The 12,547-nt window shown below is 33.9% G+C and overlaps 1 protein-coding gene across 1 annotated transcript; it reads right to left on the reverse strand.

The window, feature by feature from the left end:
- Window positions 1-10,018: 10,018 nt before the first annotated feature.
- On the reverse strand, window positions 10,019-10,626 carry LOC117116254. The gene has a single exon (XM_033260253.1). It carries the CDS (start codon window positions 10,624-10,626, stop codon window positions 10,024-10,026), a length of 603 nt encoding a protein of 200 aa, XP_033116144.1. The 3' UTR covers window positions 10,019-10,023.
- Between the last annotated feature and the right edge of the window lie 1,921 nt (window positions 10,627-12,547).

The following is a 12,547-nucleotide window of genomic DNA, read 5'->3' on the forward strand; positions in this document are numbered from 1 at the left end:
AGTTGTGCGGATGAGGTGGGTGGACATTTTATTTGCGCAAAACCCTGCCTGGGTCCCCTCTATTTCGACTTCCACCCGCCACAGTTGGAATATCATTTTCGGGTTACATAGAGGGGTAAATTTTATCCATCGGAGGAAAAGTGAAATCTGTGACGCATTCAAGGGCGGGGGATAAATTGTTCAATTTTTTTTTAAATGGAGATATAAGGAAAATTATATTCAAATTTAAGTTTAAGAGTGAAATTTCCCGCAATCCATGCCATAGGCCTAATCACAAATGTTCTCATCTCAGCCCCAACCATGGTGGGGCTGAGGTAGTACAGATCTTCTATTTGTGAAAATACCCTCCCTGGACCCTTCTATTTCGAATTCCTGGATCCGCCACTGAAAATTACAACAAATATGTCATATTACAATAGCTTGATGCCTATAAAATGACTTATAAAATTCACCAAACGTAAAATAAAAATTGGTAAAATATCCGTAGACCCCACCGGGGCTCTAGACGGCCCCCCTAGCCCCCAGCCTAGATGCTCGCTTCGCTCGTATATTGGACCTCATGGAATGCCCCCCCCCACCTTCAAAAACGTTCCGCCGCCGTTGTGTGGTATTAGAATTCGTCCTTATACAAGTGATAAGATAATAATGCCAGTGTGAACATACTGGACGTAGGTTATTTGTAGTAAATTATCTTATTTTATTTATTATTATTATTTACATTTGTTTACCCAGGGTAGCTCAAACAGTTAAAACACTGATTTCCATTGGGGCCATGCATTTAAATCACATGATCGTAACCGATTATATTTTCTTAATTAGTGCCTTATGAATTATATCTGGGATATACATCTTGTATGATATATCACATACAAAACCTGTGCATGTTATATGAAATACTGTATGATAAAATTAGTTATTCCCATGTTTTAACACATCTATGAACAAATTGCTTCCAATAGCTTGTCTATACAACTATCTACGTAACACCTTTCAATGTAATACAACCCAAATACTCGTGAAATAATCAGGGTAACCAATTGAAGTTGTGGGTATACGAGGGCATTGGCAAAAATAATGGATTTTGCTGTGGGGGTGGCGGAGAATGGGGTGCTGAATCGATACCAATCACTGACGATAAAATACTCCATGCCTGCTGCTCAGGCGCATCAGAAATGAACAATTTAACAAAGAAATCTCTTTTCTCAGCCCTGACTTCAACAAAGGATTTTTTCTGGTCTCAGCTAGAGCACAATAAAGGTCCGCATCATTGGGACACTGTTGCACACTGATTTTATTTCAACTAAATATCTCAGCAAGCAGCTGTATGGGCAGGAGTGGCCCCAGCAAGAGATGCTCCACTCCCACTAAAATTGACTTAATAAGCCTTTGAAACCCATAAGTAGTCTAGAGGGGCGGCGGAACGTTTTTCAAAGTGTGTGTGTGGTGGCCGAATATGATGAATTGGAATATGAATGGTTTCAAATTTGGGGGGTGGGGGCCAAAGGTTATCCCAAAACCCGCAGGGGTCCTCCCCCGAGAAAATTTTGATTCCTAGATGGCGGGAAATGAGCTTTTCCTATTTTGAGCTACGTGTCTATTAATGACTTAAGGACTTTAAAATCCTTCAAAATTCAAGGTTTTCCAACTCTTGAAATCGGTAAGGTAAACTTTCTCATTCTTATTATGTACAGTAAATTAAAAAAATGAGTAGGCTAGTACAGTAGTTGCATACCTATATTTTAAATTTTAACTGCAGATTCGTACCACTGTTGGGCAGGAGAATTCACACAGATCATCATCAGATCATGATCAGATAGAGAGAGCAGCTTAGCTCAGTCGGCTAATCTGGTTGTAGCCACTGTGTGTGCGCTGAACCGTGGAGATCTCTAGGTCCCCGGTTCAAATACCATCGCTGCCTCTCCTTGTGTTTCAGCTAGAGGGCTGAAATACAAGTTACAAAGCGCACCGTCTTTCGAATAAGACGGTTAAGCCGTTGGTCCTGTGTGAATTTATGGCCCATATGCACTTTAAAGAACACAGTACCCTCTTCGGAAAAGAGTAGGGGATTGTCTCCCGGTGTACTGTCCAATCACCACCCATAAACGTCGGAAGAATTTTGGAAGTGATCCGGCCATTATAGTCAAAGCGGGGGGGGGGGGGGAACTAAACGAATTTTGTTGTAAAAGTTAGTAGGGGGCTGAGCATCCACTATCAGCCTCATCGTGGTTGTTGAACAACTTTTTTGCAACTCTGAATGCCCGGAAATAAATGCTGACAATTTGTAGAGCCGCTAGCCCCTCCCCTCAAAGAAATAAAATTAGCACGGAGATAGAGTCTATGTTGGAAATATGGTACCTCTGGATGCCTGGAAATACAAGCTGGCAAACCTGTATAACCACCACCCCTCCCCATCCTGTCTATTGGCAGACAATGATTTTAAGTTAGTGGGGACTAGAGATATACCCACCTCTGCCCCATATGTTTTGGGCCAAGGTGAGCAAATTTTGAAACTTAAGGCATCTAAATATAACTAAGTTATTGTTATGAAAATATGTAGTACAATATACTGTACATCGTCATTTACTAAATTTATCTATATTGAAATATTTGCTCCCAGCGTACACTATATTCCATATTCTAAGTTTCGTGGCATGAATATATCCCCATAGCAGGCTCGAGGGTGTGTGAATAATATTCATGAGGTACTCTCCCATATATAATACTAATAGCAAGACTTTTTTAAAGGGCATCATATTCTTACTGGTATGACTCAAGAAAAAAATATAGCGATAATAAAGGCCTATGCCCTGTACATGATGCTAAAGAGTGGGCACAGAAAAAAGCATCCTGGTTAAAAATTCTATATCTGGACACAGAATGTGGTAGCATTGACCAAATTACAATTCGTAAGATCATTTTAAATCATGGGAATAGACAAATGTAGGTCTACTGCGAAAATGATATACTGTATTGTTCAAAATGCAATTAAGTTGCTTATTCCTCCATGAAAAAATAAAGTGCAGGAAACACTATGTACAAGGAATAACAATGATAACTATAATTATATCTACACGACGTGCAGTATTGAGAAATATTAACAATATGCAATTAATTAAATAGGCCTAGAACATATTCTATGAATACACATGATGAATACACATGATACAATATGCTATGAATTATCTATGGAAATACAGTAGGCCTCCTATGCCTACACAAATAACGTCGCGTTTCGACAAACTTACTGCTCGTACAATTTAATTTACACTTACCAAATTCAGTATGAAGCATAATCAATTATTTATCACGCTCCAGGTCAGTTATACTATCACTTGAATTGTTAAAATGCTGTAATTAAATCCCGTGTTTTCTTCTGGTAGACCTTATACTCAGACAGACCATATAGATACCTCCATGTACAGATCTAACAGGTAAGACAGAGCACTAACATTCAAGGGCTATCAAGCTTTTTTTTTGTAAAAGAGTGGGGAGGGGCACAATGTTGTTAAATGTGGCTAGTTTTACAGAGATTCAGTGGTCATACCGTGGAAACTTTGTTTACCTGGATGCCCAGAAAAAAAATGAAATAATTATGATAATGATGATGATGATGATGAAGATGAAACTTTGTTTAAAGTGAATCCAATTTGGAATCAATGGAAAATAAAGGACCCGGTAAGGGTGCAGGGAAAAAGCCCCTAGAAAAATCAGTAGTTTCGATTTGGTATAGACTAATTAGGGTTGCTATATTTAGTCTTATAAAATAGTAATACTTCCAGAAAGCAAAGCCATATCTTCCCATTGAGCATGGGGACTAAAAAGCTGGGCAAAGATTTGATGGTTCTGGTTGTAGCGTATAGGCATGTTTGTATTGATTTAATTTTAGTTATCGTTGCTTTGCATTGCAAGAGAATTGTTGATTTTGTCGGGTCGCCAACCCGTTACAAATCTCGACATCCCCCACCACCACTCGTCTGACACCACGACGAGGTCATCGGACTAAATTAATATTCAAATCCAATCAAAGACGTTATTATGATTGCTGTATTGTAGTCTAAATGTATAATTTTGGGGTGCCCGAAAAAAGCAACTGGCAATTATAGAGCCAAATACCACTCCCCAGCAAGGGGGCAGAAACAGCATGCATGATGTGAACAAATTATGAAATTATGGCCTCTGTGATACCCAAAAAATAGCATCTGGAAACCAAAAATAGCAAGTAATCAGGGCTTGCTTTATCTGCATAAGCCTTGTGTGGTGACTAACCCCAACATTTCATACATAGTTAATTGTAATTATATGTTTATACCTCTAAACATTGTCAAAATTTAAATTTTTTTTTAGGGTGTAGACTTTTCTGTTATTTGCCATTGTCTCTTATTTGATATTTTTAATTGTAATATTTCTACCTTTAATGTAATAGGCATATGTATGTAATATTTAATATGTGAAACTGAATTTTTATGTAATTTTATGTACCGTATTTTTAATCTTTAGACATTTGTTTTTTATATCATTTTGTATAAAATTCCTGTTTTTTTTTTCTTTTTTTTTTTTTTTTGCGGTTCCGACGGCCCTGGAAATAAGCCTTCTTCTAGACTTTCGTGGGCTATCCTTTACACCGAATAAATCCAATCCAATCCCATCATTTGAATTTTTAGAGTTGCTACAGTAGTGGCAGGTGACAGATTTAATACTAGAATTAGAGGAAGAATCTGATGGTGGAATGGGCTATGATGTTTATGAATTAAAATACATGACATGAAATTGAAAAACTAAAAAGGGGACATAACTAAGACATAGGTATCGAAGTAGAGTTTCCAACAAGATGTGAACAAAATGAGAGAAATTTGGAAAGATATGTATGTATATTATAAAATATACAGTATGTTATCAGAATGTATGAAGATATTTAAAGTCAAGAAAGAAAACCATTGTACAATGCTTCATATAAATTAAAAACAGATGGCTTGATGCAAAATGAAAGAAAATGGGAAGATATGTTGATCAAATCTTAAGTCCCTAAATTAATGTTTAGTCTCAGTCTATATAGTGATTGTTACCATAGTGAGGACACTGTATTTTTCTACACCACTGTTTCATAATTTGTTTAATCATAAATGTATGTGGAATTATTTTGAGATGTACCGTATTATAACTGAATATTATCTTATGATATTAATAACATTATTACATTTTAATTTTTCATTATACATTAAAGTGTGCGTAGAAATGGTTGTTATGGTAATGACGTTTTGTTCTACAAACCACTGCATTAAATTTCCAAAATTATTTTATATGGAAATTAAAAACCATACTGTGATGCAATATATGAAATTATATTTGAAATTGATTATTAATGTTCTCCTATGATATTTAAGTTTTATATGTTTTAGTGGTAATGATTCACTGTTGATCTGATAAAATGAAATAAATATTAATAAACATTTAATAAAAATTTTTCATTAAACTTACAAGTTTTCATTAAGTTTGCTAGCAATGGTTGCTATGGTGATTACCTATTTTAACATTATTATGTACACCTTTTTTTAAACAAAGACCGTGTGTTATTTAAAAAAATGTAAAGCCAAATAAACAGCAAATTCTAATGATTTTTATTCAATGCTATGGCGATAACTATCAATATTGTATTCACATTAAGATGTTATCTGTCATTTATGTTATCTTACAATATTAACTAAACATCTCTCACGAAACCTTTAATTATATTAATAAATTTCAGGTTTTCATTTTAATAATTTACAAAAAAATAGGATATTTCAATTAGCAACAGTTGCTATGGTGATGACCCTGCTTTCATACTAAATTGTGTTATCTTAAGATATTTAATAAACATTTTTTCATAAATCCTATACTAATTTATTACTATACTTTAGGTCTTCATTATATAATAATTTTATGAAAAAATAAGAAATTCAAATTTGCATAGCAACAGTTGCTATGGTGATGACCTTGTATTTTATACATCAATGTGTTAACTTTGTTCAATAAGAGATGTTTATTATATAAATATATTGTATCTCATGATTTTGCTTGGTCAATGACAAATGTATGTGCAATTCTGCTGATTTTGCTTCGTTGCTATGGACGATAAAAAGAGTGTTCCTATGCAATTATATAAAAGTTTCAGCATTTTTTTACATAATCCTATTCTACGATAATAATAGATAATTCAGATGTTAAACATATTCATAAAACCTATGAAAATAAAGAATTTAATAAACTTTAATCTTCCTGTATACTTAAATTTCATGAATAAAATAGGAAATTTAAATTTGCATAGCAACGGTTGCTATGGTGATTGAAATTGTAGTTTTTCTTAACGCAAGATTCATTTTCGATAATTAACGAATATTTTGAGTAAGTTTCACCAATTTTTGATGATGATTATTCGAGTGATGTTATTTTTTTATATAATTTAGCTAAAACTATAATTTAAAGCGGAAAATGGGGGCCATTTTGAATGCGTAATTTGGAGGTGTTCCCCCAAAGGGATTTTGGGTAATTTTGAGTTCTGAACTTCTCAAGACCTATATTTTCAGAAAATATCCAAATTGCCACCTTTACGATTTTTAGAGGACTTTTGGGCCGTAATCTGCTCGCCTATAGGTTCAAACGCTGATTACAGCTGCAGCATTATGGGGAGGGTTTCTTTTCTGCGAGTTGCGAGTCACAAAATGCGAGTTGCGAGTCGCAAAATGCGAGTGGCGAGTCGCAAAATGCGAGTGGCGAGTCGCAAAATGCGAGTTGCGAGTCGCAAAATGCGAGTTGCGAGTCGCAAAATGCGAGTGGCGAGTCGCAAAATGCGAGTAGCGAGTCGCAAAATGCGAGTCGCAAAATGCGAGTTGCGAGTCGCAAAATGTGGCGATCAGTGTATTTAGGAGTATTGAAATTGGGGTGGGGCTGATGGGTGACGGGAAGGAGGCTTCATAATTTGTGAGGGACGTTAGCTTGCAAAATACTGTAATTTTTTTGTGATTTTTAACTAATTAAAGTATGACATTTTTAGTGGGGAAGAGAGGGACTGGGGAAGCGAGGGACTGGGGAAGCATGAGTATTTGTTGGAGGGGCGTATGGATGTATTTGTGTTCATGATTAAGCCTATATAGATTGTGAAATAGCCTTCATAATATGTGATAGTACCTAGAAACAACAAGCTGGGTAATGCATACGAATGTAGGTAAGAATGGCCCCGGAAAAAATGGCCCCGGAAAAAATCGCCCCGGAAAAAATGGCCCTGGAAAAAATGGCCCTGGTAAAAATGGCCCCAATGAAAAATTCGGTAATAGAAATGATATATATTTTTTTAAATCTTCAATATTTAAATACTGTATAAGCAAGAATTGAATCAAGAAAAAAAATTGGCCCCCAATTATAAAATTCAAGGGAAAAAAATAATAATAAGTAAATGCTGTAAAATACCCTGTAGCAAAAATTTACTTAATGTATCAGCATAAAGAATATGCACATTTGAGAACTAAAATAAATTAGTTTTTAGCTCCTATGAGTAGCTCTGGGAGTAGGACTAAGTATTTTTTTAAATTATCAATATTATTAGATATTATTAATATATTTGCGGTCAATTATTAAAATATTATTATTAATGGCTCTGATGGGAGGCTCTAAAAATTGATTCGGCACCAGTTTTGAACGATGAACTTGCAGGGAATGTTATAAACCATTTTCTCGAAATTTGAAATAAAAATTTCCAATAACGTGGCGACTACCAACTATAAGGACTTTCAGAGGCCTAGCATTTCGCGGTACGTATTACTGTCATGGATAACATCAACAATAAATCTAAATTGCTAACGAGCACAAACATTTTAAAACGGAAAAAACACGAAATGTTTATATTGAAAACAAGTCCAAGTATTAAATATCTTTTTTTTTAATTAAAGAATTGGAACCTTTGGATGGCCAGAAATGACACTCTCAAGACTGTGACAGACATGTCACAGTTAATGTACAAAAAATTAATAAAAATGCTATTTACAAGGTGACCTGTTAGTTGAAGGAAGGGTAATCACAAGCCTGCGCTGAAAATCCCAATATAAGTTCTGCCACTGTGTGTAATGATGTCTACAAAAAGCCTTGTCATCAGAGCTTTCAAGATTACGAGAACCTTTTTTTAAAAATCAACTGGTAATGTCACATAAGTTGCCATTTATATTACTTTTTGCAGGAATAATTAAATGAAATAAATAAAATAGACCATAGATTAAAAAATATAAATAATATTAATAAATAACATGTCATCACCACAATTATGCTGTAGAACTAGTTGCCACTGTATTTGTTTCATAGTTTATGTATTAGTAATATATTGCTTTGGTAAACAGTCACTCAAATATTAGTTTATCATCATCTTCATCATCATTTTCACAGTCATATATATAATGGCTTTAGACAGATTAAAAAGTAAAACAAGAGACAATCTGACATTTTAAAAAATAGAACTTATTCAGTCTCGACATCAAGGTGAACTACTATTGACAATGTTTGTACTCACAAATATCTGCTATTGATCAGGAATACAAACTCAGTTTTTTCAGGTTATGATAAAGCTTAGATTAACACAAATATACTCTAAATTAAATTATAAATAAATTAAATATGGGGGCCAACTGATGTTGAAGAATTTGGTATGTTGAGTTCAATAAACACAACATATTTAAATTGTAGTGCGGTAATTTTTATATAAAAGCATACTTTAAAAAGAATATAGTATGTTGCGGGCCGGTAATCTCAACTTTGAACTCACAATGCAAGCATATTGAATGCTACAAATAAATATGGAATGGTACAAACATTTCGTCTTTACACAATAAAACATAAATACAATTTTTAACAAGATTAATGTATCACTGACATGCCGTCTCAACTTTATTTTTTATTTAAATAAAAGCATACTTCAAAAAGGATATAGTATGTTACGGTCAATTAACACAAAATAATGTATTTGGTAAATTTAAAATAAGTTAAATATGGAGTCAACTGATGTTGAAGAAGCTGGTATGTTACTGTCAAGTAACGCAAAATATATGTTAAATTTAAAGCATAGTTTTATCTAACAGCATATTTTTTAAAGAATATGGTATGTTATGGTCAATAATCTCAACTTTAATCTTAATTTAAATTGAATAAAAGCATACTTTAACAAGGATATGGTATGTCAATAATCTCAATTTTAATCTTAATCGAAATTTAATAAAAGAATACATTACTTTAACAAGAATATGGTATGTTACGGTCAAATTTATCTTTACACAATACGTCATAAATACAATTTTAAACAAGCTTACTACTGGCATGTTAAAATCTCAAATTTTATCTTAATTTACATAAAATTATAAGGAATATGGAAGAGTATGGAATGTTAATAATTATCTTGAGCCAATTAATACACGTCATAAACTTAGTCATCACGTATCGTACAAAGTAACTTTTATCTATACATATCTTTACATAAAAAGAGATAAAAAACTAGCTTTATGTTATTACAGGTATCTTAATAGCAACATAAAACGTAATTATTCAAATTGTGTTTTGTTAAGGGTTTTAAAACTCTCATTATTGCCCACCAAGGCGAATGTTGTGGCCAACACCCTCTAGGAATTCGTAAATTGGTATTTCATCATGGTTATACCTGTTGCAGAGTACTTGAAGTCGCTGGTGTCATCGGATGCGTTCCCTATTTTCTCTTCTTTTCGGAGGATTGCCTATACTGCTTTGCAACACCTTAGTTTGCGCACTGGACTCTTTAAGCTGAATGTGCTTGATAGCTCGCCATATAAGTGGGTGGGTAAGGCCAACGATATTCTTAAAACGGTTGTTCCAGCCCTCACATAAATTATTGGTTCGATGAGAGCCATGCAAAGTTAGTTCATGTACATTCCAGCGGAATGGTGGAAATCTCGGCGGAATATGGCGAACTACAGTGTTTTGCTGATTTTGTCGATGTCGCTGCCTGTAAATGCCGTTAACATATGTCAAAGTAACTTAGCAACTCTTCTGCAACTGCTGGTGCAGTATCACGCAAAAGTTCAAAGCCTTCCCTAACATCATCAACTGTAAGAATGCCAATCCGTCAAGCATCCCACAGAAATGCTTGAAGGTCGGGTCTGTACGATAGTGGTTAACAATACCGAGTTCTTGGATTTTGCGCCATGTTGACTGTGTCAGGTGGTAAAAACAGCCTTCTATGTCAACTCCATCTCCTAGTACTAATCTGACAGCTTGAATAGCACTAAATTCAAAGTCCAACTTTATTTTAGCAGGATCAACTGGATATCCTAGTATGTCACAGTTATTTGTGATGGCATTGAGCAGCTCCTCGTATGTTTCTTGTGATTTTCTTTGGAGAAATGCATAGACAAGTGGCACAGAAACTTCACCTATTGGTGCATGGATGACATATTGTAGGAAGCCTGGTGGAGCCATTTTAAAGCATCCGTCCATCAGCCATACGTCAGCATTAGATAATACTTTGAGGTGGTCATCAGTAGCAAACACGGTGATGCAGCTTTCAGTATCAGGGCCGTTGTCATAGAGAAGAAACCGTTTGGAATCGTCACCTCTTGTTTTAGACCATTCTCCATCCATTTCAATTACAAGATCTCCTAATTACAAGAGTATTAGGCTCGTGTGGATATTCGTGTGTCCTTTGGTTGCGGATGGTTCGTTTGCAGGTTGACTCTTTTGGTATATGCATTTTTGTTAACTGGTCTAATTCTTGTATGGACTCAGAACATATCCTAGCTGGATTGTCATTGGTCTGAACCGCTCTGCCCTTCATCACTGCACGTGCCTTTGCTATATTAATAGCTATTTGGTCAGGTTGATGATTATGATCTGACGCAATATTTGGTTCTATAACGGCAAGGTCTGTCATCAAACGAGATCTGCAACCGTTCGTCCTTTCAACGCACCTCCAGAAGATATGATTTGTAGTTGATTTTTGTACTGTGTTCATAAAGCCTTCATGGCAGAGTTTACGTCCACCTTTATTTGACACTATTACTTCCATAGTTGGTCCTGATGTGGTTTGGGATGTATGTAATTTTGGGTGTCCATAATTTTGTAATCTAATACACTGTGATTGTGTAAGTGACAACTAAGTATAATTCAATTGGTCATTTTTTTTTTTAAAAAGATTTTTTATTGGTTGAGAATCTATGCTGTAGCCAATAAATAAAAGCCGTTTGTTTTTAAATGCCATATAGTCTAAAAGTCCAGGTGTTATTTATCTCTTGTTTATTTGGGAATAATCATCTATTTTATGGAATAAATACAGAGTTCCTTCATTATATTAAAGTTTTGGTTTGTTTATTTAGTTATGTAATCAGAAACTACAGTTATACCTTATTTTACGGGAACCTTAATTTGTTTATTTGTTATTTCATTTGTTTTATGAAATGACAATAATAATAATAATAATATTGGCAATAAATTGTTACAATACTGTAACTTACAAAGCAACTTTAAAAAATTGTAACATTGCATGCGTTAAAAAAAGATGCTGTTAAATTAGTATTAGGGATTTTTTATTAGGAATACATATATACAGTACAATAAAATGTACAATAGTCAGCGAGTTCGTCAAACAAGGTATAAAAAAAGTCTCGCCTTGGGTAGCATCTTTTTAAGGAAAATCATTAATTTCATTAAAAAAAAACACAAGTTACTGATTGATTAAATACTTCTATTTTAAATAAAAAATGATTATGCACAGTAAAGGTAACATAGGACAACATTTTAAAAGATCATTATTATAGTGCTACTGAAACTGTTAATTATTTCAAGGTTTTATCTAAGTGCAAATCCAAGTTTGATTGCTTAATTAAAGAAATGCTTTGGATCAAAGAAATGAAACCTACACTTAACAAACAAACTGATTCAGTCAAAGCCAAACTGTTTATCTAGTTAATCTGCTAAGAAGGGCTAATTATTGCTTCGCTCCACTATGGCTCCACACAGTTGGCCCTATTGATATGTAAATAAATTACTTACTTCCTTTAGTTTTTTCAATTTACTTGATCTTGAGAATGGTTCCATGATGGACCCGAAACGTCGATCTTTCTTGTCATTAAATTTTGTTTTGAGATTATGTTCTTAATTTATTTAATAAATAAAAGCCACAAATAATAATTTGATTTACTAAATTTCATTATGTAAAAATAGTTATGCTTTAACATAGATTAAAAATATGTACGCCTTACTTATTTTTAATCTATGGTCTTTTTAATTAATTTTTTTTTAATTGGAAATTCCGTAGTGCAGAGTAAGTTTATCAAAACACTTTAGGTTTACAGTAATATGAAAAAAAAATTTAGTTTACAGAAATAGTATCTAAAATGATCTCAGTTTCCTAAGTTAAAGCAAAAGATCTAAATCTAAACACACAATATTAAGCAGGATGTATTTGTTTGGAAAAGAACCCACTCTTTTGTGAAATTAAGAGGTTTATAGGTGAAATTTGTAAATTTAGAAATAAGTTTTATTTTTTCCTTTGAACTGAGATCAA

The sequence above is a fragment of the Anneissia japonica genome, unplaced genomic scaffold (genome assembly GCF_011630105.1).
Source record: "Anneissia japonica isolate Jap-2015-1 unplaced genomic scaffold, ASM1163010v1 scaffold171_len658169_cov177, whole genome shotgun sequence".
Lineage (NCBI taxonomy): Eukaryota > Metazoa > Echinodermata > Crinoidea > Comatulida > Comatulidae > Anneissia > Anneissia japonica.